Below are 26,621 nucleotides of genomic sequence, written 5' to 3'. Positions count from 1 at the left end.
CAACAAGCTCGCTGGTTGGCTCCCTCTGGCTGTCGCTCAAGGGCCGGGCGGTGCCCATTGGTGGGTTCCAGGAGGGGCGGGGCTTGGCCTCATCCTTCTGCTTGGGGCTGGTGGGAGCCTTGCACCTCCTGGGGGTCGCTGCGCTGGGGCCGCCTTTTGTAGGGGTTTGAGTCAGTGGCTCTCCTTCCCATCTTTTATTTTTCACCTCTTCTTTCTTTTTTCACTTATAGAAAAATATTAAGGCCATTTTATTTATTTATTTTATTTTTGCAACGACTGCTCAGGAAGTTCTCCACTGGGCAGGATGGTTTTTTCACCCCTTCGGTTTCTCATTTGAAACCTCTGGGGTTGCCTTCCGAATCGCTGCAGCGTGCCCGGGAAGGCTCCCGGTCGAGCATCGCCACCCTCAGCGCTGCGCCTCGACGGCTGTGGCCGCCATCAAATGTTGACGTGTCTTTAGCTTTCGAGGAAAGGGAGCGTAGCGCGGGAGCCCCGAACCTGAGGGGTGTCACGGCGTTAAGACGGATGAGCGGTATAGCCTTCGCTACCTCTGGGTGCTTGCTTCAGTGCTTTATTTCCATATGAAAGGAAAGCATGGGGGGTGTTGTACACGTTTTGTAGTAACCGGAGTGATCAGGTCTGACTTTGGCCTTGTTTGAAGCTTAGCTTTGTCACCTCAGGTTTGTTGGGTTGTTTGTTTATTTTTTTCAACTTGAGTTTGCAGAGTAGCTAGAGTTGTGGAAACGGTTGCGTGTACCCTAAAGCTTTCGAGGCACTGGATCTCGAGTATAATTAAAAACGAAGAGAATCGGACTTCCTACCCGAGCTATGCTGTGACACAGTCCAGTGATGATGGGTTGATCTTTCATTGCTCGGTAGGGCCCTGGGCTGACTTCTTGGAGCGGAGTGGAGGCAACTGACATGTTACTTAAGCGCCAGCCTTGTAAATTCAGTCAAATGTGTAACTGTGTGTGAGCAGTCTTGTTGATTCAGACGTCTCTCATGGTGGAAAGCTTATTTTCATAGCGTTGTACTGGTTCAACTAAATAAGTGTAAAAGGCTATGCAGGTGTATTTATTTTTTGCTTAAACTGGTTTGTTTATTTTTCTAGACCTGCTAGTTTAGCAACTAGGAGACCTATATCTATATCTATATCTATATCTATATATATAGGAGACCTATATGTATCAGAATCCTATCCATCCATCTATCTATCCACCAGGAGATCTATAAAATACAGGTATAGATATAGATAGGTGGATAGTCTCCTGGTGAATAGATGGATAGGATTCTGATGTTATCACGTGTGTGTGGGAGTGAGAGCCTTGAACACGTGCCTGTGCCTCAGTCCAACCTGCCCAAGGGTGAATTTGAACCCATTGACATGCAGCCAAGTTTGAGGAGCCCAAAACAGCTCAGGTAATCATGAGCTTCTGCATAATCTGCTGTAGTTAGTATCTCATTCTGCCTTTTTCAGGGGGAGGAGCTTGGCTTTGGAGTAAACCTTCAGTGTATGTATCGCCACTTTCTTTTTTCCAACTGAGACTACTTGGCATAAGGATGGAAGTGACAACTGATTCCTGAGTTTCTTTGTAAATGTTGCTGAATGACAAAACCATTTGCCTCCTTGATGTTTTGAGATTTCTTTCTTGGTTCTCTTTAGGGTGCTGCACCTACTATTCTAATTTAGGATGATGTGTCTTCTTGTAGAGCAACCCAGCCTGCAATCCAGGCTACTCTAGGGCAGATCATCTTAAAAACATATTTTTACCCTCCACAAAATTAATTTGCAAAGGTGGTAATGCAGTAAAATCAAGAGGAAAAAATTAGATTGATTTTCTCCTCTTTGTAACAAGAAAAGAGCAAATGTTACAGAATAATTTTGTGGTCATGGTAAACAGAAAGTAAAATAGAATTGGTATGTGGAGTTTAAGGTTTCAGTCCAGTGCTTTTTGAAGTCAGTAAAGCAGTTATCTTTCCTGCTTGGTGCAGTGGGCTGGCCCGATGATCTTCCGAGGTCCCTTCCAGCCTTGCAATCTATGGAACAATATGAAACGATAAAGCCGTTCTATTGTTTGAGGCCCTGAACCAGACCTTTTAAGCAAACCTTTGTATGGTTATGAGGTCAGGTAAAAAAATAGGTGCTTCTTACGCAGCGGGAATTCACTATTTTGAGTGTGTTTTCTAGCCACTCAGTTGTCTTGCTGCTTGTAGTGACAGCTATTTTAAATAGTCCAAGCTGAAGTTTATGAGCTTGTGAAATGCACCCAACGGCTGTGGGAATTATAATACAATCTCTGTATATCGCTAAATCCTTAGACATAGTGTTTGTTTGTATTTTCTAATTCATTGGTTTTACATTTTCACTTGTCACAAATAGAGACTTCTTAGAACAATTTAAAACCTTCACAATACAAATAAATTTACACCCCTAGGAACAGGCTTGCCCCACTGGTGAATATTATGTTCTAGCCACACAGGATATTAATATATTCATATCCCACATTTTTTAGTTCATATCCAAATAGGTCTCACTTTTCACTTCACTACAAATTCTACAGCTGGCACCTTAAGGTTAAAATCTGAGACAATAGAGAGGCCTTGGACCATGCCCAAGCCAAGAAACTAAGGACTTGTAGAGACTCGGATGAAGAGTATATCCATAAACACCTGTTTATAAAAAACAGACCTAACTGCAAGGTGTGCAGCCGCATCTTGGCAGTCCTTGACTGCCTGTGGCAGGTAATGCAAATTAGAACAGCCTCCAGGATAACAGGGACTTGCAGAGTCCTTTTTGGGCCTGACATTTGCTACATCACAAACTCCACTGTCAGCATCACAGAGGACCTGAATCCATGTTATTTATTATTTGTAACCATCAGACCCCACTGAATAAGTTGTTGTAAACAGTCCTTCTGGGCTGTTGGAGCAATTTGATTTTTGGTCTTCGGCCTGTATTCAAAGGCTGTGGTTATTTCACAACAACCACACCCCCTCTCGTGTGTTGTTTCTTACATAACATATCTACTGTTTGGGGAAAAAAAAAGATCATGTTTTCATATGCCGATTGCCAGATCCTGCTAGTTTCATTATTATTATTATTATTGACACCAAGTTGAGTTTTATTTCTGTATGGATCTGGGAGGTCTTGGGCCCAGTTTCGGCACTCTTCTTTTGAGTAAGAGCTGATTGGTTGGTTGCTCCCACCCCTCCTCTACAGTCTTTTAATGCAAGTTTTGTTTGCAACCTTCTTCTCTTACCCACTTCTCCTCTTCTCTCCTCCAAATACCTGGGAACTAACATTCCCCTGCCCTGTTTCCCTTTCCTTTCTACTATTAACTAAACTTGCCCCCAAAAGCCTGGGAGCTAACTTGCCATTCACTGCCATCACAGTGTTCACTCTCTCTGGTGTAAATTATCCTTTTTCTCCCATTCTGTGTCTGTCTTGCCTATTTAGAAGCTCTTCAGGGCAATAACTGTGATTATTCATTGCTTTGGAACATGAGGCCCCATTCTTGGTAGACCTCCAGGCACAGCTGTAATAAATATGTTCAATAATATCACCAGTATGCAAGTTGTTCCATTAATTTACTAGGACTATTCATAGATGAAGCTTTACTCTAAATGGCAAAGTTGGCCTTCTATGATGCACAGATTTCAGATAAAGGAAGACAAGTGATAAAGTAGCAGTGATTGTATGACTTCTAATGCTAGCTTCTTTAGAAGTTATCCAATCATTGCTACTTTAGGTCTTTTCTTCCTTTAGCTGAAATCTGTTACTCAATATTCTAATTTTGAAATCAGTATTAACAGTGCCAAATATTCAGAGCACATTTCTAGAGGCACAGGTTTATCCACACCCAGTTTCCAGGCATGCAAGTTCCAAGGTTGATTGAGCACATGTAAACTATATCTGTCTCTTTACTTTGAATCCCCTTGCTTTGGCAAATTTAATTTGAAGGGGGATAATGAGTTACATTTACAAATATGTTGGAAGAGCTTCTTCCACACATGAGAGCAGCCCTGGAAAAAGGAGAAAAGTGTTCAAATAGCTGATGTGGGCAAGGGAACCAGGTATCCTGGGATTCATTGGAGGTGAGAATTAGCCTTTGGGAGCTAGATGGGAGATTGTAAGTAGGATAAAATTATACCAAGAAGGACCTTGAAATGGGACATGAGTAGCTTATGTCTGAGGTGATAAACAAGGAGCCTCTAGCTCAGGGGTGGGCAAAATGGGGCCCAGGGACCGGATGCAACCTACTAGGCCATTCTATCTGGCTCACGGGGCCCCCCAAAAATTTAGAAAATTAATATTTAACTGCACCTGGCTGCCTATCATACCCTCGATGGCTTGCCAAAACTCAGTAAGTGGCCCTCCGCCTAAAATAATTGCCTGCCCCTGCTCTAGCTGAAAAGAAAGACAAGTGACACAGTCAGAGCAATGAGTTAGGAAGATAATTGGTGTGCCCGCGGTAATTTGAATAGAGCTTTTGCCCCATTCATTTATCAAGACTAGAGAAAAGAAAATGGTAGTAATTGAGATACAAGTTGGTGAGAGCCCAGACATGTTTTAGGCGGGCCAAACCTACCATGGAGCTGAGGATGGCAACCCAAGTAAAAGACAACAAGAAATTGTTTTTTAGATGTATTGGGAGTAAAAGGAAGGCCCAGGGAGGAATAGGACCCCTGCTAAATGGGCAGAAACAATTGGTGACAGACAGGGGGGACAAGGCTGAACTCCTCAACGAGTTCTTTGCCTCAGTGTTCCTAAGCGAGGGGCACGACAAGTCTCTCACTGGGGTTGTAGAGAGGCAGCAGCAAGGCGCCAGACTTCCATGCGTAGATCCTGAGGTGGTGCAGAGTCACTTGGAAGAACTGGATGCCTTTAAGTCGGCAGGCCCGGATGAGCTCCATCCGAGGGTGCTGAAGGCACTGGCCGACATCATTGCAGAGCCACTGGCGGGAATATTCGAACGCTCGTGGCGCACGGGCCAAGTCCCGGAGGACTGGAAAAGGGCTAACGTGGTCTCCATTTTCAAAAAGGGGAGGAAGGAGGACCTGGGCAACTATAGGCCAGTCAGTCTCACCTCCATCCTTGGTAAAGTCTTTGAAAAAATTATCAAGGCTCACATTTGTGAGAGCCCGGCAGGGCAAATTATGCTGAAGGGAAACCAGCACGGGTTTGTGGCGGGCAGATCGTGCCTGACCAATCTAGTCTCTTTCTATGACCAGGTTACGAAATGCCTGGACACAGGAGGAGGGGTGGATGTCGTATACTTGGACTTCAGGAAGGCCTTCGATACGGTATCCCACCCCATACTGGTGAACAAGTTAAGAGGCTGTGATGTGGATGACTGCACAGTCCGGTGGGTGGCAAATTGGCTAGAGGGTCGCACCCAAAGAGTCGTGGTGGATGGGTCGGTCTCGACCTGGAAGGGTGTGGGCAGTGGGGTCCCGCAGGGCTCGGTCCTTGGACCGATACTCTTCAATGTCTTCATCAGCGACTTGGACGAGGGAGTCAAATGTACTCTGTCCAAGTTTGCAGATGACACAAAGCTATGGGGAGAAGTGGACACGCCGGAGGGCAAGGAACAGCTGCAGGCAGACCTGGATAGGTTGGACAAGTGGGCAGAAAACAACAGGATGCAGTTCAACAAGGAGAAATGCAAAGTGCTGCACCTAGGGAGGAAAAATGTCCAGCACACCTACAGCCTAGGGAATGACCTGCTGGGTGGCACAGAGGTGGAAAGGGGTCTTGGAGTCCTAGTGGACTCCAAGATGAACATGAGCCAGCAGTGTGACGAAGCCATCAGAAAAGCCAATGGCACTTAATCGTGCATCAGCAGATGCATGATGAATAGGTCCAGGGAGGTGATACTTCCCCTCTATAGGGCGCTGGTCAGACCGCAGTTGGAGTACTGCGTGCAATTCTGGGCACCACATTTCAAGAAGGATGCGGATAACCTGGAGAGGGTCCAGAGAAGGGCCACTTGTATGGTCAAGGGCTTGCAGACCAAGGCCTATGAGGAGAGACTAGAGAAACTGGACCTTTTCAGCCTCCGCAAGAGAAGGTTGAGAGGCGACCTTGTGGCTGCCTTTAAGTTCATCACGGGGGCACAGAAGGGAATTGGTGAGTATTTATTCGCCAAGGCGCCCCCAGGGGTTACAAGAAACAATGGCCACAAGCTAGCAGAGAGCAGATTTAGATTGGACATTAGGAAGAACTTCTTCACAGTTCGAGTGGCCAAAGTCTGAAACGGGCTCCCAAGGGAGGTGGGGCTCTCCCCGACCCTGGGGGTCTTCAAGAGGAGGTTAGATGAGTATCTAGCTGGGGTCATCTAGACCCAGCACTCTTTCCTGCTTATGAAGGGGGTCGGACTCGATGATCTATTGAGGTCCCTTCCAACCCTAACATCTCTGAATCTATGAATCTATGTTTTGACTTCATGGGTGGATAATAAAGGTCCTATCTTAGAGATGTTGCACAGAAAGAAATGAGCAAGACCTAGGTATGGCCTGGATACGAGACCAAGTAGAGCAAGGGCCAAACTGAAAATGATGTTGGCGCTATGAGGTGGAATGACAAGTAGGGTAGTAACAGCATCTAGTGATTAAGAGAGGAGATGGGTGAAGGGCATGGGAAGGAAGATTAAGAGCTTGTTAGCCACGTTGATCTTGAACCGATGGCTAGATCTCCACAGAGGAGTGTCAGAGAAGCAGGCCAAGATTTTTAGATTTGACAGATGGAGAATATCTAAAACAGGGCCATTCAACTGGTAACCTATGGGCCGCATAGTTAATGTGCAGCGCCTGGGCTACCACCTAGTCACTACCTGCACTTTCAGTCTGGTCGGTGCTGCAGTCTAAGTCCCCTGCCTGCCCCTGACCTTTGCTTCCTGCTCCCATCCTAAGGGATGGGGAGATGCTGCCCGTGTCACTGGAGAAGCCTGCAGCACAGTGCAGCAGGAAAGTCTGGAGCCAGGGAGAGAGATGAGGTGGGGTTGCTGCTTGCACATGTGGTGAAGCAGGAGGATGCCAGGGGCCCGTATCTCACATTAGCATGGCCCCTGGTGCATACAGCTCCTGCTGGTGTGGCCCACATAGTGTGTGGCCCCTAGCTCCTTGGACAGTGTACAGACCTGATCTAAAGTTTAGACATAATTCACAGAGAGAGCAGTTGGCTATTTTAATGAATGAGGCTACGAAGAGAAGAGGAGAGGAGAAGAGAACCCTTTGCGACCTCACAGAAAGATGTAGGAGAGACGTGGAGGATCCTCCAAACTTCCAAAGAATCAAATTATTAGAAATGGATGAAGAAGACAAGGAGAAGACAGAAGCCAAGGAAGGGCAAGATTTCAAGAGCCTGGCTGAAGGTGTTGAAGGTGACTGACATGTCAAGGTAAAGACAGAGAAGTGTTTCTAAATTTAGAGATGGGAAAAGTGGGTTTCAGTTGAATGGAAGGGGTAGAAACCAGGCTGCAGAGGGACTAGGATGGAAGTGAAGGGGAGGCATTCCAAAAAGTAGCTGTAAACAAGGGGTTTACTGAGCTTGGGGATGGCAAGAGGCATTAGCAGGAGAGGCACCTATGGGCATAAGTGGATTTTTTTTAAGGTGGGAGAGACTATCACAATGGGGAAGAGCCAGAGGAGAGTGAGACACTGAGAAGAAGAATAAGGTAGGGGACAAGAGTAGCTTGTGGGAGATCAGGAAATGGAATTGGATTTTTTTATTAATATATTTCATGTTCCAGGTCAAATAATCAGCCAGATTGATTCCAAATCGTATCAATTGAGCAGAACTCAGCTGTTCCAAAAACCAGATCAACTGAGCAGGCAGAAATCGATCGTTCTAAACACCATGTATGGTTCTGCAACCAGCCATCACCCCCCGTGCCAGGCCCTCACCCTGGGACTTAAGATACTCCCAAATCCATTAGCAGGCATCCTACGTGCAGACCCAAGCTTGGACATCTTGGGATTCGGATGCCCCCACTTGATCTTAGCCTATAAGAGGTTGGTCTAAGCCAAAAGGCCAAGAAGGAAATGGAGTGAGATAAGGGTCACAGGTGCAAATGAAGGGGCTAGAGAAGGTAAGCTGCAGGGAGAGGGAAGGTCATGTATTATTTCAGTAAGAAGGAAATGGTAAGCTGCTGTGCAGAAAGAAAAGGGGAAGTGTAAGGTCGGAATCAAAAGTACCAAAGAAACCACTAGAATTGTAGGCATGGAAGTTGAGTTATTCAGCTAAGAGATGGTAGACGTGGAGGAAATCAGTCTGCTGATTTGCACCCAAGCTGCTTTGCATCTTCTGAGTGAGCTGAGAGGCAAAGGAAGCTGACGCTGGGGGCACATCAGGGCTGTGGATCAGCAGGACAGAGAGAAGCAGACAGACAGAAAGGAAGAGGTGGCAGCAACAGAGGCAAAAGGTGGGGGAGCCTTTTAATTTTGGTAAATTTATGACCAATGAGCTATTATTCATAAAAATGATTTCAGTGTTTCACCTCCAAAAGCAGGTAGATCTGTCCAGTAGACAAGCATGAAGAAATGGTCTGAATATGTAATCCCTGGCACTAGTCACTGTACTTCCTTTAGTTCTTCTTTCACCTGTTATTCTGTCACATAAAATGGGATTTGCCTCAGACTCTTTTCAAAAACAGTCAACCAAACTGCACCCACTTAATTTTTCCACATTTGCACAACAGTACAGGGTACTGAAATAATACCGGTGGTTAAAAAATAATGAAATAATGCCGGTGGTCTTTCGTTACCAGAACGCACCTGTAGCCAGAAGTCTTCAGTGTGTATATACTTCAAGCAGCTAAAAATAAAGAAGACTACTAAGGCTAGCTAAACCTCTTAACAGATAAGGAAGAGCGGCAAAGGTACGCCCAGAGAATTCAGAACTGCAACCGACATTCGTTATACTGTAATTGTAACTTCAGTATTTATTCATGGGTCAGACCCTGATCAAAAGTCCTCTGAAGCTAAATGTGAGGCTTTCCACTGAGTAGAGTGGGGTGTGGATCATACCTGAAGTTACCAGAGAGGTTTTCTCAAGGGCCATGGTGATAATATATACTGATGATGCTAATGTACTATGTTGTAGGGCTAGTTTTGTTTTTTGTTTTTTTTTAAGTAACAGGACTCTCTTGGACATTATTAAAAGTTGCTTATGTATCAACTGAAAAATATTATTCTTTATTTCCTCAGTGTGTGGGAGGAAATAAAGAATCATATTTTTCAGTTGATACATAAGCAACTTCAAATTTGTTAAGTCTATCTTACTAAGACTTGTGAAACCTAGCATGAGAAAGCCCAGAGTAATTGGCTGAATCTTCAGGTGCCTTAGCTTTCTGATTTGCCAATTCAGGAAACTAAAATTAGATAACCTCCTCCCTCCAGAAAACTTCTGTAAGCAACCACAGGAGAAGGAAAAATGCCGTCAGAAGCAGATCAAGAAATTCATAGGAAGAAAAAGACAGTCGGGGAAGAAAAAATGGTAACCTTCTCAAACAGAAATTCATTTAATGGAGTGATGTAGCCACAGAAATGTGCATTCACATATTCTTAAACATATGCTTACATTGTTAATGCAGCTGTGCTTACAGTTTAAGCATCTGTGCACGCCAGTGGCAATTCTGCTCCTATGCATGTGTGAGTACCTATTTTGTGCATGCAGCAACAATAACTGGATGGGTAAAAAGAGCTACCGAGTTGTGCAGTTCTTTGAAGGATGGTTTATGACTGCTGCAAACTCAGATTCTGGCTGCTTCATCAATGACTTCCCCATTTCAGTGGGATTTTTTTTAAACTTCAACCGCAAAGGTGGACTGAATATTATACTTATTTGATTCAAATGGATTTAATACTTTATGTGGGACCATAGTTTCAATGTTAATGCTAAATATGTTGGTTTGTTTTTAAGAACATTTAATTTGAGGTTAAAAATCAATCAACCAAAATAGCTTTTTATTCACCCTAATTTCCACAGGCGTTAATTACCTAAATATCTTTAACTATCTGGTTTCTAGCCTTTTACAAGAACCCTTGAACATGAATAACATTTAGCAAACTAAGATGAGGATTCTGCAGCCAGAAATTTGTGGCAAATGAGACAGTTCTCATGTGGTCAACAAGAAATGTAGCAGCAGATTTCAGCATTTTAAAAAAATAAATAAAATAGCTTGCATGGAGTGTAACAGAAGACGAGTAAATGCATTCAATCCAGGATCCCACTTTATGTTTTAATATTATCATTTTATACAGTCCTAAAGCATTTGGTGTGTCACAAAACCATGTACTGCACATGTACCACTCCCCTGGAGCTGGCAGGTTGCGTAGGCCTAGGGACAGGAAATACCTTGCGCGGCCTGCCACAGGAAGAGAAGAGAGATACAGTATGTACATAAGTAAGCAGTTCAGGCTGGAAACTGAAACTGGTGGAAAACTTTCTGCCTCTGTTACCTTTCAAGGGCCAGGTTCAGATCTCCCTGCTTGCCCTGGTGAACTATGTGATTCTGCTTCATGGAGTCAGTGACTTTAAGGCGCTAGGAAGGGGTCTCATAATGCTCATACCTGAAAAGGGGGCAGCTTAGTAGGTTTCTTAGATTCGTTTTAAGAACCCGTTCCTGTAAAAAGCGAAACAAACCCTCGCTTGCCTTGGCATTGTGGATGAGCTGGGCTGGGCGGCAGACACGCTGCAGACACCTCACGGCCATTTTTGACATTTTATTTTCCAGGGACAACAAAAGCTGCAGGGCAAGGCTGACATCTGCGGAGCAACGGTGACATCTCGTGGTCTAACAGGAGACAGTATCCATACGGTAGGCAAGGCTGTGGGATGGAAAGGCTACGTCGTAAGAATTGCCATTTACTGGGTTGGACCATAAGTTCATCTTGGCAAGTCCCCTGTACCTAGTGGCAGAGAGCGGATGCTGACAGGGAGAGAGAACAGGGTCTGACCAGGGGTTTTCCCCACCGTTCCTCTCTCACTTGCAGCCTCCAGCATTTGGGGCCCAAGAAGTTCCGATTCAGAGACAGTCTCCCTAACTCCCGTGCTCAATAGCTACTGATGCCCCCGTCCTTTAAGACAGAGGTTCTCAACCATTTTTGTATGAGGACCCATTTGTAAACCTCAAAAGCCAGTCCCAACCCAGAGCCCCTCACTCCGGATCCACTGGTCTTGGTCCCCCCAGTATGTGGGGCAGAGGGTATATATGAGGTATGCGGGGCTCAAGCAGCCCTTTGTAGGCTGAAACTCTGCCAGCCTGCATAGCCAAAAGGCAAATCCAGTTTCCCACGTTTTTCTTCTTTTTAAAGGAGAACCCATTTTTCAAGCCTGTTGTTCTACTTTTAAAAACCCTTTCATACATCCTTGCAGCCGACTTTTGGGCGAGGACCCACAGATGGAGAAACACTGCTTGAAGACACCCCCCCCCCACGTTTCTCAGCCCCCATTCGTTTTGATCCCACCTGCTTCGTCTCCAGTGTTTCAGCCTGCAGACGCTTCTTCAGGCCACTGCCCATTTTGCTGCATGATGAGATGGTTAAATCTGCTAAACTCAGAAAGGGGAGCCCACGACCTTCATTTCCACACACTACACAAAGACGGCTTGAAAGCTTCCCGCCGCCGAGGGCGGTCAGCTCCATGCCTAGACTCCTAGGCAAACTTTTAGTATGGGCCCCGCTGCGCCACCCTCCTCGTGCCTCCCTCCCTGGATGAAAAATGCAAAGGAAGTTTTGTTTCACCACACCGGTGCAATAAAAGGGTGGAAATCATCGCTGCTGAGTGTGGCGGGACACTCCCCGCCCAAACAAGGACTGGACACAGGCTGGCAGGAAAGGGACATCAGTGAGTTTTGTTTTGTTTTGAATGTATTGATTTCATTTTTCCCCAGTGACCAGTCGCTGTGCAGCAGCAACACCGAAATGGCTGGAGGCGGCTCAGCGCGGCACCGACACCCGCGCGGATGCAGCTGCTCCGCTCTGCGCCCCGCCCCCTCCGCGCGCTGGGGGCGGGGCGGCTTGGAACGTCCCGCGCCGACCGCCGTAGGGGGGCGGGGCCTCGGGCCGGTGTCGCGTCGCTTAGCAAGCGCGGAGCGCTGCTGAGCGCAGGTGCGTGGGGCGGGAGCGGGGGTTTGCTTTGCGCTTAATTAATACTATTAATTAATGTATTATTAATGAATCATATATCAATTTAATATATTCATTATTTTAATTCATCCTGGCCCTGCCTGGCTCAGCAAAAACCTTACACACCAGCGCAGGTCTGTGGCTCCGCCTGCACCCCGGGCTGGGGGGGACCGGGTTTGAGCAGACTCGCGTGCGCCGCTCCGGGTTTTACTTTTGTTATGGAGGTCAAAAAACCCCTCACCCCCCCTTTGCTCCCCTGCAGCGCAGAGAACGGCCGAACGTGCGGGGCGTGACGGTGCGGCAAATACGCGTCGGCCGCGCTCGTCTGGACACGGCCTCGGACTTCACCGGGTCCCTCGTGCTGCTCGGCGCTCAGCCTTGCACGTTGTTTCTCCGATTTCTTCCAGACCAGTTGCTGACCAAATATTATGAGCCCGAATTTATTTTTCACGGTTGAGCCCGAATATATTTTGCATTGTTTTAGCTCTAAAACCAGTAAGATGACCCCCGTTAAGGGAGATTGTGTTAGAGCTTGGCTACACAGTTAAGTTACAGCTGGATAGAAACCAGCTCTAGAGTTGTTATGTGTTTTCAAGCACTGACTATAGCTGGTGGGCTCTTTTATTTATTTCTTTTTTTTATAGCTCAATAATTTTTAATCGTGTGATAATGACTTTGCACATGTGGGCTCTGCCACGCTGTACGTATATGGCACAACCTTGCAATACATTTTGACAACTGAATTGATTGCGTGATTGTGTGATACATGTACCATGTGGCAGGGGTTTTAGGGCTTGATTTTGCCCTCTGCCGTTGCCCCTCTGCACACGTGGATTATTATAGTCCTCCAAAATGTTCCCAGCTTATCTGGAAGGGCTGCAATGAGCCTGTGTCTTTTCGTCCATGAGGTAGCACCGTCTGATATTTCTTTCAGAAGATTTTTGTGTCTGGCCCTCGCTGTGTGTGATGGCAGCACTCGTTCCCTCTCGTATTCTCTGAGCAACGTGTCAAAGCAGGTAGTGATATTGGTACGTAAAGAACTGCAAGTTCAGCTAACTAGAAACTAAGTTTAAGGGCTTATATTAAGGGCTTATCTGCGCAGGGAACTTGCTGTATAATAAGCTAGGGCATACATTTGTAGCACGCTGGCAGCTCCATACTAAATCCTTGTCTGGGCACACTTTGAAAGTAAATTAAACTACTTGTCCCTTCCCTTGGTGGTCATTATATCTGCACAGAGTTAGTGAGCATTGCTGATAACACCCTAATTTACACCCTGTGTAGACAAGCCCCAACTATGATTACACACTCTCTTTGCAGTAAGAGACGAGCAGAGATGCAGATGTTAATGCCCGAACCTCAGATTTACGTAGAGAGAACTCTGGCCCTCATCAAACCTGACGTCATTGACAAAGAAGAAGAAATAGAAGAAATAATCCTCAGATCAGGATTCACCATTGTTCAGGTAATAGTTCCTGCATGGAGGAAGGTCCAGTGTGTTGTCAGTGTCGATGTGAAGTGTCAGAAAAGAAGTGACCTAAAATAGCAGATCTTATACACATACGCATCCTGATGCTCCATGTTTATTGTCCCTGTGATTTTTATAGAAAATGCTCCTAGTTCACAAATCAAACACAGAATTTTCTGCCAGCATTGCAAACACAACTTGATGTCTGAAAATCGGTTTGCATGCTTTAATTATACATCACCTGCCACCAGCAGCAAAACAAAAGATCGAAATATAAATGAGCTAGTAATTTTGCTTCCGCTGCGTGCAGCAGAACAGAATGTTTGATGTAACTGTGGTTATATTAATTGACTTGCTGACTGCAGGCAAACACTGGTTTTGTCAATAGACTTTAACTCTGATTTAGTGACAAGGAAGTGCAGGTATGTTTATTGTTTCAAGCAACTATTTAGGTGGAACCACTTTTTTAAGATTACAGTAGCTCATGTGCATTTGACAACATTTTTTAATTTCATTAATTGGCATTGAGTTTTTCACTTATGTCTGTGGCTTTGCCTACTTGCATGTTTAAATATTGCAACTTTTCTGATCAGCACACCTCACAATTTTGTGTGTTTTTTAAAAAAAAGGTTTTAAATCTGCGTTGTTGCATCTGTTCATCTCAGTTCCAGATCAGAATTGAATTGTGTACTTTAACTGTAGTAATTTTTTCATGTGCAGTGTTCTGTGCAATAATAAAGGGACACCATTTGAACAGCAAGAACTTGGATCTTTATTTGAAGCCTCATGTCCTCAGTGTTGCTGCTTACAGCTCTGAGGTGCATTGTGTACCTGGAGCTATTGCAAAATTCCTCCAGCACCTGAAACTTCCTGGTGTCAGCTTCCAAATCATCCCTACTACAGCTCTTCTTCCAACCTGCAGGGGAATTGAAGGTTGTTGCCTTCCTGGTGTCTGGTTTATGCTACTTGAAGCTCTCACGTGTAGTCTTCAGAAGAAACTGTGTTGAAAGGGAATGGTATATTTTTACTATGAATTGAAAATATATTCCCCAAGCTATGATCTGCGGTTTATACCCTTTACAAAACAGAAGCATGTAAATCAGCTTCATCACTAAAAGGCAAAAAGCCTCCCAGCAGTTCCCCAGGATCACCAAAGTTTGCTTTGATATGATCCATAAATATTCTGCACAAGTGTTGTCCTTCTCTGTCAAAAGTTGCAAAGCACGCAGCCACCCACTGCATTGAAGGGAGGGAGGTAAAGAAACATTTCTTTACTGTCCAAGCCCCCAAGGCCTGGAACAGACTCCCCACAGAGGTGGTGCAAGCACCTACTCCAGATACTCAAGAAATATTTGGATGTTTATCTTAGCTGACTTCCTGCCCCTCGGTCAGGGGGCTGGACTCAATGATCTTCCGAGGTCCCTTCCAGCCCTGATGTCTATGAAATCTATGAAAGAGGAGCTCTGGCTGCTCTGTTGCCTGTTCCCCTCCCTCCCCCCTCCCCCACACCCACAGAGTGTTAGAGTCCGCAGGAAGCAGAATAAAGTCAAAATTGGTTTTCTTGGAGCTTAAGGCAATGCTGTTGCAAGAGCTGCAGTGAGGGAAGGGTAGGAACCAACTTCAACAGGACACACAGACACTGCCCCCTCCCGTGCCCCCCCCAGATCTTTCCTAAAGCACTGAGTGCCGTCCATTGTCCTCTGAAATAACAAGTTAAACACTCAGGCTGTAAAGGTTAGCTGTCACTGGTCTGCCATCGTGAGTCACGATTGGATTTCAGTAATAGGCCACTAGATGCCACTCTTTCATAGCTATTACGTATTATTTTGTCATGGGGAAACAGCATAATAGTCAAGTAATTTCTTTTCTTCCGCTTGTTTGGACTGTTCAGCTATTAAAAGGGTCGGTGTCAAGCACAGCATTGTGTTCTATGCCAATATACAGGAGCCTTTAAGGACTTGAAATCTTTATTTCACATTAGGTTTGCCTCCCTCCTCAACTATACTCCAACATCTGTGAGTTTCCCCTTTCAGTATCTCATGAAAATATTTTTCCTTCAAAACATTTAATATATATGTAGTGCATCAGACAACACAAAGCTAAAATTGAAGAGCTGGAAAGGCAAGGAGGTCCTTAGAGCTTCCTGTGATGTGCCCATTGACATCAGTATTGAAGTTAACAGACACTGTTCCATATCTCTTAGGATCAGACTAAAATAATGTACATTTTCTTCTTATTTATTGGGCTTCCTCCCTCTAATGGTTACTTTGTCCCCACTGATAATCTGTGAACCTATTGCCTTAGCCCTTGGTACCTGCAAGCTGGATAATTATTTTGAAAAATGTGTACTTTGAATGAAACATGGAGCAGTTGTATAGTTAGTGGCCTGCAATTAAGGGAAAATTGCAGAAAAAATGATTGAGGTAGCTGAATAATTAAACCATAAACCACAGCTAATGCATTCAGCTTCTCATATGCAGTCTAATCAGTATTATGCATTAGGTTTAAAAAATGCTATACTGTGTTTATGGTTACACAAGTGATTATTCCCATAACCAGTTCTTGCATGCATTCAAATCTGTGTCTGCCTAATTTTCTGGCAAAAAATGAGGCTTTTTTCCTGCTATTAACACTGTAGAATCAATATACTTCTGCGAAAATGAACTGGGTTCTGGTCTAGCCACATAACATCAACAGAATTAGCACCTAACTTCTAGCTGAAGAGTATTATTACTGCATGAGCCAGAAAGAGCAGAGCTCGGCTGTCAGAGCCCAGGGTGAGTTTGCAGTTTTTACTTCTGTGCCTCTCAGACCTGATGTCCTGGTTACTAGAGGTTTGTTGTAGAGCAGTTGAAGGTGTGACTCTAGCATAGCTAGTGATACCTGTGTTAGCTTTTATCCTATAACTAAAGAAGCAGCGGCATAGATTGTAGTATGTGCTGTACAGGGCTTGCCTGGGGTGCTGAGCAGGTACCTGAGTCACTGTCCTTCGCTGAAGTCCATGCTGCTGTATTTCACTGTTGTTGGTACCTTTGTTAGCTAGTTTAAAGCTAGCATTGGTATCCATGCTCTTGCTGCCATCACACCTCTAGTTATTTTATAGACATGTCCTAGGAGACAAACATGAGATCCCGCAATGCTTCTCTGTCACTTTTCTGAGTCCTTTAGAACAGACAGTAGCTGAATTGGTTAGAGTGTGGTGCTAATAATGCCAAGCTCACCGGCTGGATCCCTGTTTGAAGCTTTCCTGCCTCAGGCAGGGGGGTTGGACTCACTAGATGACCTCTTGAGGTCATGCTTTCCAGCCCTACTTGTCTATGAACTCTATGATTAACTCAATATTCTAATACTAGGAACTGGAGTAATGGGAGTAAGTACTGGTAGAAGCACAAATTTTGCACTTGTGCATTTTTTATTAAATATTGCTTTTTTTTCCTTTTATATTTTATAGAAACGAAAGCTCCAACTCAGCCCAGAACAATGTAGCAACTTTTATGCAGACCAATATGGAAAAATGTTTTTTCCTAATTTAACAGCATATATGAGTTCTGGACCTTTAGTTGCTATGGTTCTTGCCAGACATTGTGCAATCTCCTACTGGAAGGAGCTAATTGGGCCATCAAACAGCATAAAAGCTAAGGAAACACACCCTGACAGGTAACCCAATACAGAATAGAGTCTCTTTTGAATCTTGGCTTCATTGTAGTCAATGAAAGCATTTGCCATTAACTTCTCCGAGTCAGAATTTAATTTGTTTTATACAAAAAGCATATGGATTTGGGACAGTTCATTTTCAGTTTGAGATAATGGTGTGATACAGATTTTTTTCACCTGTATTTTTAAATGTACAACATGTAGTCTGTCACAGAAAATTGTTGGTTCGTATGCAGTACTGAAGTATAAGCTGCCTAATGGTTCTATAACAGAAAAAAGTAAAAGAAAAAAAATATGAATTTTGGTAGTTATATGTTATGTATTGTATTTATTACAATCCAAGTGATAATGTAGACACTCGAAAGAGATTTACGATTGCTAGCCAAATGCTTTTCTCTCTTCTGTTTAGTTTAAGAGCAATCTATGGGACAGATGATCTGAGGAATGCGGTTCATGGCAGTCTCAGATTCTCATCAGCAGAAAGAGAAATTCGGTTCATGTTTCCTGAAGGTAAAATGTTATTGATTGTAGACTGTAAATAGTAAGTCCTCTTGGGCAGGATATGGTTCTTCTCCCATTCCTACTTGTCTCCAGCCAAACATTTAGGATGGGGCCTAGTTTAGTTGGAAACATTTTTATCATTTAAAAGCATGTCTCAAAACCTAGTGTAGATCTTTAAGTCAAAAGGATGTTAGAATATCTTCCTCCTGAAAACAATGGATTTTTCTTCTTCAGAATACCAAGTAAACCTTTACATCTCCTTTACCTTTTGCAGTCTTTTAAAGTAACTGAGAATCTCCCTTCTCAAAATGGTAACAGAGCACTGAAGGTGTTGCCCCCGACTAGTCCCCTTCCCCTGATAAATATCCAGTGAGGTGTACATGGCTTCAAGAAACAGTTCTATTTCTTCTTCTTCTTCCAGTCACCTGTACGAGTGACTTTTCCCTGGTGCAACCACCCATATCAGTGCAAAATCACAGCAGCATTAGTGCACAGGAGCTACATCCCTTCCAGAATAATTTTTTGGGGTGACACATTGCAGTTGTTCTGAACCGTGGTGAGCATCCTGTAGAGAAGCCATACTAAGGGTTATTTATAATAAGCTAGAAAGAACACATATCCACCGTGTATTAAACATTTGAAGGAATGTCATTTAACACGGTAAGCTTCTGTGTGACTCCAGACCTCCACAGCTAACTACCACTTTCTATAAGTAGATTGTTTATAACAATGAAACTTTTTTCAGTGATTTTGGAACCAATTCAAGTTGGACAAGCAGCTAAGGATTACCTGAACCTCTACGTAAATCCAACATTACTAGCTGGCCTCACTGCCCTTTGTAAGCATAAACCAGCGGATCCCTTGGTAGGTACTGTGTCATACAGCCTTCTTGCCTGGTACAGTAGTATGTTTATTCTGTGGTGCCTGATGGTATTTCTAGCAAAGTTCCTCTTCTGGTATGATTAAAAGGCAATCTGAGCTACACAGATTTAGCCACCATCTGCATATCTAACTAAAATAATATTTGAGCTACAAAAATTGAGTACCAGCCCTCTTTTTTTGCCTGTTGTACTAAACATTAAATGAAATAAGGTCTGAGGTAACAACTTTGTAGGGAGTTGCTATGAAAACTGTTTCTAACAATGAAAGCAGCTATTGGAGAGCCTTGCATGTACGACTGCTAGAAATCAGAGGTAAGTGGCAGCTGTGATATGTTGTCAGATATCTGACCGCCTGTATTTACTGTTGCTGAGAAGAATCTGAAAGAAAGCATCTCTGGTACCACTGTGCAGCAAATGAAATTAAATGCTTTCTGAGAGATTGCTAAAGCAGGCCATAGGCATTGAAGCTTTGGTACCTTTTTAAAACTGTTGTTAACATAGACAGACTACATTTTTATACTTGTTGCAATTAGTGATATCAAATTAATTGCTTATCTTAAGTAGAGCCAGAGCCTCTCTTGGTTATATGGGTATATCTGCATTAGTTAGTATATGACTTGACTGTTAAGCTCTCCTCCAGTGATATTATCTACATTCCCTTTGGGTAAAATATATGCTGAATAACTTGACTGGCTGTAGAAAACCTTCCTACATTTTCTTGTGAATCTAGTCACCGTTAATGATGTATTGAACCTATTATAAAGGCCAGATTAATTAAATGAGCTTTTAGCTCCATTATAATTACTCCCTTTGACTCGTATTCCATTTATGTCAATGGAAAGTCTCCTGTTGACTCAACAGGTTTTGTTTCAGCCCCTAAAACCTTTCCATTTCTCCCAGACTGAAAGACTGTGAAGACTTCCTTGTCTCCTAACAACACTATTTTTTCCTAAGCTAAAGTTAAAGCAATTTAGATGAGAAATAAGATGAAGACTTTTAACAGAATGGATAATTAGCCAGTGGAACAATTTATGCCAGGTTCTCCATCACTGATGATTTTTAAATCAAGATTGGCTATTTTTCCAGGAGTTATAGTCAGATTCTAACAAATGAATTTGGGAAAATCCTCTAGCCTTTGTTATAGAAAAGGTCAGATTAGGTCACGGTGGTTATGTTTGGCCTTATAATAATCTTGTCTGTGCATCTGCTGTCACTGTTCTCTTCACCTGGACTCTGGCTCTCCTGAAATATTTATTCTTTCATCGCTTCTGTAAAATGCTGTACTTATAAAGCTTTCCTCCCAGTTGTACTATTTTGATCACACATTTCAGCATTGTCATTATTATTCAAATCTCTAGCTGTTTCAGTTACTGCTTGCCCTCTAACCAACAAGGACTCTTTTGGCATTCTACTTGTCTGAAACTATATGCAAACCAGTCTTTTAGTATTTGACACTAAATGCTGCCTACGTTTCCCTTCTGTTGCTATAATTTCTCCCCTTCCTAGACCAGTAAGTACTTGACTAGCACTTATCACTGTACATCCACAGGTTAAGGATGAACAGATCTGTGAATTAAGACAGGGTTATAAACTCCTTTTTAGAAATGGTGAATTTGAGACAGAGAGGTGAATTTGCCTCAGGCCTGAGTGAGAGTACGGATGGGATTAGAATTTGGGTATTCCTGTTGCCTGCAGTTTTGCTAAAATACCATTACAGTTTTTAGAAAAGGTGCATGATGGGATGCTTAAAAATACAAGAATGTCACATTTGTAAGGACATCCGTAAACTATTTGAAGACAATTACAGTGTAAGAGATTGTGATGCTTGGTATGGAGGGCCCAGTTTATTAGAATAGCTGTTAATGTTAGTAGAGTGGACATAATAATAATTGACTTCTGTATGCACTTGGGTCTGTTTTGTGTGTAGCTCCATTTTTCTAAATACAGTCCTCCTTACTATTATTGGTATTAAGATAGGGCTGAAGTGCCCCTATACAAATGCATATGTAGACGTAGTCCCTGACACGAAAATTTATCTCCTAAAATTCAGTTTTAGCAGCTCAGCACTCAAGAGCAACACTGATGGAGGAGAACATAGTAAACAGAGTTCACTTGAAGGGCTTACAATGAGCCCAGATACACAATTTTGAGTCCTTTTAGGACGGTCTCTGTACCAAAAGGTTCAATTTACTTTGGAATTGAAAGGATTTAAATGCTTTCTTTTATAAGGACGTGACCTTACAGATGTTCATTTCCTTCTGTAGATTTGGCTTGCTGATTGGTTGATTGAACATAATCCCAATAAACCCAGACTACAGCATGATGTGACTGTGGAAGAACCATAAGGATGCAAGTTCAACCAAAATGTTGTCAAACACTGTTATTTTATTATGATTTTAGTGGTCCATTAATGTTACATGGAACAAATGCTAGTGTTATAATATCACCATCTACATGTACTGCCTGGTAATCACTGGATAGATTAAACTGGTAATTGCTGCTTGTAGCCTTGATCTTTTGATTCCTAAATTTTACATGATACTTATTGGGTTAGATAGGAGACAGATTTTGTTATATTTTCTTTTTCTGCCTTTGCTTAGCTGTCCAGAGAGAGGAAAATGTTTACCACTATACATCCAGAGCAATTTCACTGTTCCACATATGTTGAAGGACTCGCACAATTCTTTCCAGAGAACACACTACACTCATACAATTGTAAAATCAAGTCTTGCATTTCAGCACCTGCTTAACAGCCATTTGTCTCAACATAAAAGTCAAGTGCCTAGATGCACCCTCCAAAACAATTACTATATGCCATTTTAGCACAGTGATTTGATCAGCAGTTATAGGTTGCAAGCTCAGTCTTGATGAAATAATATGATTCACTTGTGCCTGATAGGGCTCGTCAAATATTCATTGGAGGAAAGAAGTTCAAATCAGCTTTCAGGACTAGGTGGCTAATGGTCCAGCAATTATAAATTAAAATCCAAAGACTTCATTAAGTTAAAGGTAAGCATTACTATCATAGCACAACTCATCCAAAAAGGAGTGTTAAACTTTAATATCCTACCCCTTATTGTGTTTTTTTGGTGGGGGAGAGGACATGTTTTGATTTCATTTATGTTAAAGGTGTATTCTGGGTCCTAATTTTGTCCATGTTATGGCTCTGTTTTTAAAGAACTTTATTTTTTCCCCAAGCAGCGTGGGGTTATCACAAATGGGAGCAAGCCATGCCATGCTGTTCCAAGTGCACTAATCCTCCACTACTGCATTTTTCTCAGAAAGAGCCTGTTTCAGACTATTGTGGTGGCATGGTTTTCTTCAAACTCTGTCTCCTGTGGTTTGCATAGACCGAGCATAGCAATTACAAATTTTCTTTTGAAATGTTGCTATGTTCCGTCACCATTGGTAATGATCTGCTGCAGCATTTAGTTAGTTGGTAGGGGTGGGATTGAACTGATTTAAAGGAGTTTGTAATTCATGTTCAGAATATAAAGTATGTCCTGTTAAGTATTTCCTTCCATCTACTGACGTACCCAAACTTTGATAAGCTTGGGACATACCAACCACATGACTAAAAATAAAGTGAAACGCCACACAAGTTAATTGTTTTCCTCTTGCTTCACTGGTATGCAACAGAATTGCTGACTTGGAGCATCCAAAAAGGAGTTGGGCCCCAACATTCATGAGAGAGACTTAAAAATAACTACTAAAAAAAATGGTTCTTGCTTACCTTTTCACACGTGAGTCTTTAGATATCACTTTTTAAACCTTTTCCCCAATATTTTTGGAGAGAAAAGAAAGAAAAAAGCATTTTTTCCTGAGTTCCGGACCTTGAAGCTTAAGAGCACCAAACATCATGAGAATTAGCAACAATTCTGCAATAATTCATCTTTTACATTAATAGTTATCTCTGCTTTCTTCCATGGTCTCCTTGTTTTTGGTTATGTGCCATTGCTTTATCTTTTCCTTCTTTTTCTTCCTGCTCCAGCAATAAAAGAGTTAATGATATCTGGCTTTGGAAATTCCAAGAACCAAAATCCATAGAACTTCAACAATTTTTCCTGTGTTGCATAAATCATTTTGTGTGAAGAGCAAGTGCATTTACATGGATAGTAAACACCACCTTTTCACTATTGATCCTGTGATTGATTCAAGTCTATTATTGATCTTATTCAGGAGTCCCACTCTTTAGGATTGCTTTTGCTGCTTTTTTGTAATCCATGCAAGACATAGGTTGTTTCAGTCATTACACGAATGTGTATTATAAGTGTATTTCAGTTCTTTTCTGTGATCTCTGCTGGTTCCTCAGCCTACTAGCAGTCAGTGTTAGTGCAAACCTCTACTGCAGTGACTGGCACTTTCTCTCATTTTCCTACCATATATCTGTAGAAGGTAAAGCTGATGGAGACAGAAGCTAGTTCTGAAGTCTGATGCACCAGGTTATTCATTGGATTGGTAAAGAAGATTACTGACCAACAGACTTTATCTTAGCTTCCTGAACACAGCTGAAAAAAGTTCTCAACTTCATCCCATACACGGCTTGTTACATGGTGTGCCATCCCTTCACAGACACGCTTAAGCCCAGAACACCTCTGCTCTAGTTAGCAGCTTTAAAGACCAGAAACTGTAGTTCTCTGAAGGTCACACCACTGCAGGCTGGAGGAAGGTGGCTTAGTAAAGTGAGAGACTCAGAGTGGGGAAAAAAGGGAGTTCACGGCCAGTTCTCCATGGGAACCAGACAGCTGGGTGCAGGGCTAAGGTACAAGCTCTCAAGTGGTGTGGGGGTGAAGCAAAAGACATTCAAGCAAGGCAGTGTAGCCTGCAGCCCTGGAAACCCGTACTACATGGTGATTAGGGTAGGGTCAGCTGGCTGGATCCTCTCGTGGTGAGAGGGCCTGTATTCCTCTCCTGTGCCTAGTGGGGTGAGGACCCTTACAACCAAAGCACAGGAAGTGGGCCAAAAAACTGTGGCCTTAGGAAGGTAAAACTGAGGGCTGGGAAGATAGAGGGGCCCTCCTGAGAGCTGTGACCTAGCAAAAGAGGCTGTCTACAAGAACTGTGCTTTACACTTCATCTGGATTTTGATGCACGCTTTTACTTGTCTCAGACTTTTGCTTGACCAGAGGCTGAACAATACCATTGGCTTTGCTGAAGCCCAGTACCCCAAAAGCGAGAAGGAACTGAGGTGTGACTGACCTGACAGCAGAGAGGTAAGCCAGCCTTGTTTCATGCTCCCTCTGAGGCCAAGGGGCATAGGAGCCTTTCTTTACCCTTTTGAAATAGTGACCCTAGGGATTTAATTCCATTTCCCAACCCCCATGCAGGACTAGAGCTCACAAAAACCTTCTGTAGGGCAAGTAGGTTAACCTGTTACCTGTAACCTTGCTTTTCCAGGCAGGAGAGAATTGGTTCTTGTAGAACTTTCTTCCCCCAGTGAAGCAGTTCTTTATCTCAACCACCTGTGAGGGCCTAGGGACAACCCCTGACACAAGTCATTGCATTGATAATGAAGTGATTATGTTATCAAAGAGCACTGTAAGCAATCTCCTACATCTCAGTCTTGCATTAGAATGGCTGAGCAGACACGGAAGGGTTTTGGTTCGTTTGAACTCTCTTAACCTGAGCAGTCAGGTCAAGATAAGTCCTCTCATTCTCTGGATGACCTGAAGTCTTCTGTGGCCAGAGACTAGTCTCTGGGAATAGAAACTCCTTTGCACTTGCTTGTTTGCTAAGGGAAATGTTTGAATGTAGAGGACAATATAGAACAGGTGAAACTTAGCCAACATGGTTTTTCTTCTCTGGCCTGTTTTGCACTACCTGTAATGAAACGCACTTGGCTTGGTAGCCCAGGTGGCAAGGCTCTAAGTAAAGAGCAGCAGGAAATGAGTAATTCCACACATCAAAGATGAGTGGGTTCTTCTGTTTCCCTCTATCTCTGACCTAGATCCACTATTGCTGTCTGGAACCCAGAAAGCTCTTAAAGTCTAGGGACTCGGCAAGCTAGGAGTTAGTGTGTCAGCAGCATGATTGATGGATACCTTTAGCCTCCTGGAGAGGATGCCTATCAAATTGTTATGCCACCTCCTGCCAGCTGATTATGGAGGGACATGGCTCCATGGCTCAGGGGAGAGCCTATTGTTGGTCTTCCCAATCAGAAGTGAGACCCTGGTATCATGCTGAGCAGCCAGCTGGGGAGCAGAGCTGCTTGCTGACAAATGGGTGAAGGATGTTGTAATAATGATAACCCTGGAGGATCCAGAATCTCCTGACATCACATGTGTTGCACGGCTCAGCACAGGTGATGTTACTGAATGAAGCACGTTGCACAATCGACCAGAAGGATGTGTTTGTATCATTTTGTGCTGGGTTGTCTTCCTCCCCTTCCAAATAATTTTAAAGCCTGATCTGAGCAAGTTATGAGGTAAAACTGGATGGTCCATTCTCATTGTACTGTGCAGCACTACAGTGGAACCTGACTGCAAAGTTGAACCGGGGGTCTGACATGTCTCTTTGTAACTGTCTGTCATATATATTGGTTTGGTTTTATTTGCTGGGGTCTGACAGCCAAACTATGATGTGTCTGAAGGGTTGTTTTCTATAATGGCTTGTATATAGTCAGAAATTCAGGTTGCGTGATCCCTTTTCTCTTGGTAGTGAGCAATTGCTTAGGCATGGTCAATGGAATTTGGGTATGTTCCGGCTTGATTTGGTTTTTAAATCCCTTGATTTTGGTAAAGCACTTTACAAACTACTTGTATCTCTGCAATCTCATTTATACTCAGTACCTCTAAGCCCTCATTTCCTTTGCAAGGTGACAGCGTTTTTTTCTGTGGCATTTCGAGGAGCTGTACTAATGATCAGGTTTGGAAACTGCATTTCCAAAAGCCCCATCTTATTGGTATGCTGGCCAGCATTTCTTATCTCCTTCAGGTGTTGTAAAAGCCACTTCTTTCTGGGTGGTATTTCTGTGACAGCATGAATGACAGGGATGTTTTGAATTGATTTAGTTTCTGTGCGAGATTTCTCTCCATGTGAGAAAATTCCCAGGAGTCTTTAACATATGCATGTGGATAAATCTCCTGCAGGCACCATAGAGTGCTTTGCCACGGACCTCTATAAAGCAGTCATTACAGACTGATGTTTAAACTTCTGAGATTAACACAGTGTCTCAATTGCACTTACTTATTTTTATAATGTGTCATTTAGCAAACAAACTGTGAAAAGCTGTGGGCATGGCAAAGACTGCTGAAAAGCATTGGGCCCTTTCGGTTGCCCTAGTATAAATCTGTTGCCTTCACCAAAAAGAAACTGATATCTGCTCATCTGGTGTGCTAGTAACTAGGTATCTGAAGTGGACTGGCTCTCTGACATGTCCACAAGGAAGAATCGGAACAACTCACAAAGACACTTTTGTGGACCCAGAGGGACAGATTTCCATCTCCAGCTTCCTCTGTGCAAAAATGAAATTTATTTCCTAACTGTGGGGACTTTTTACTGTCTTTAATTTTCCCTGAGCCTGATGAAGGGCATTAGAGTCCAAAAGCCTGCAGAAAAGGGTCATTTTTTGCGATGTCCTAGTTGGTCTAATTAAAGGTATCATCTCTGAGTTCTAGATTTTTGCGTTTCACGAGGAAGTCGGCATTCTCAATTCCCACTGAAATCAATGGGAGCTGTCTGTTGCTCATATTGAACAGTATCATTTTTGTGTGCATCTCATGGCAAGCACAACTTTGGTGAAGGCTTGGGCTCAATTCTGCAGTGCCACTGGCCGCTTTTACTTGGACTATGAAGCCTCCTCAAGTCTACTTGGTTTCAGACCAATTTCTTTGTGACGGATCCAGTTAGCCTTGAAGTCTTCCTCCCTTTACTCATCACTTCCAGGTGAATGAGCCTATTAGGGTGTTTCAGGATACATTTTTTTTCCGCAGGGGCCTCTTGTGCAAATATATAGAACTGACGGAGTCAGTTTTGACCATGACTGTCTT

The 26,621-nt window shown here is 43.3% G+C and overlaps 1 protein-coding gene across 10 annotated transcripts; it reads left to right on the top strand.

Annotated features, from left to right (window-relative positions):
- The first annotated feature begins 44 nt into the window (after nucleotides 1–44).
- Nucleotides 45–21,139, top strand: NME5 (NME/NM23 family member 5). 10 transcript variants are annotated; one of them, XM_059712885.1, is made up of 9 exons: nucleotides 5,690–7,399; nucleotides 9,400–9,496; nucleotides 10,737–10,820; nucleotides 11,895–12,111; nucleotides 13,450–13,594; nucleotides 17,049–17,254; nucleotides 17,661–17,761; nucleotides 18,498–18,616; nucleotides 20,898–21,139. In XM_059712885.1, exons 5-9 carry the CDS (start codon nucleotides 13,466–13,468, stop codon nucleotides 20,976–20,978), a joined length of 636 nt encoding a protein of 211 aa, XP_059568868.1. In that variant the 5' UTR covers nucleotides 5,690–7,399; nucleotides 9,400–9,496; nucleotides 10,737–10,820; nucleotides 11,895–12,111; nucleotides 13,450–13,465; the 3' UTR covers nucleotides 20,979–21,139. The 10 variants fall into 10 exon arrangements, 5 of the variants coding, with proteins under 5 accessions (XP_059568868.1, XP_059568870.1, XP_059568869.1 ...); XM_059712886.1 differs by lacking the exon at nucleotides 5,690–7,399 and adding an exon at nucleotides 7,441–8,879; XM_059712887.1 differs by lacking the exon at nucleotides 11,895–12,111.
- Nucleotides 21,140–26,621: the final 5,482 nt, after the last annotated feature.

The sequence above is a fragment of the Alligator mississippiensis genome, chromosome 9 (assembly GCF_030867095.1).
Source record: "Alligator mississippiensis isolate rAllMis1 chromosome 9, rAllMis1, whole genome shotgun sequence".
Classification (NCBI taxonomy): Eukaryota; Metazoa; Chordata; order Crocodylia; family Alligatoridae; genus Alligator; species Alligator mississippiensis.
This window is presented reverse-complemented; position numbering and strand designations above follow the sequence as displayed.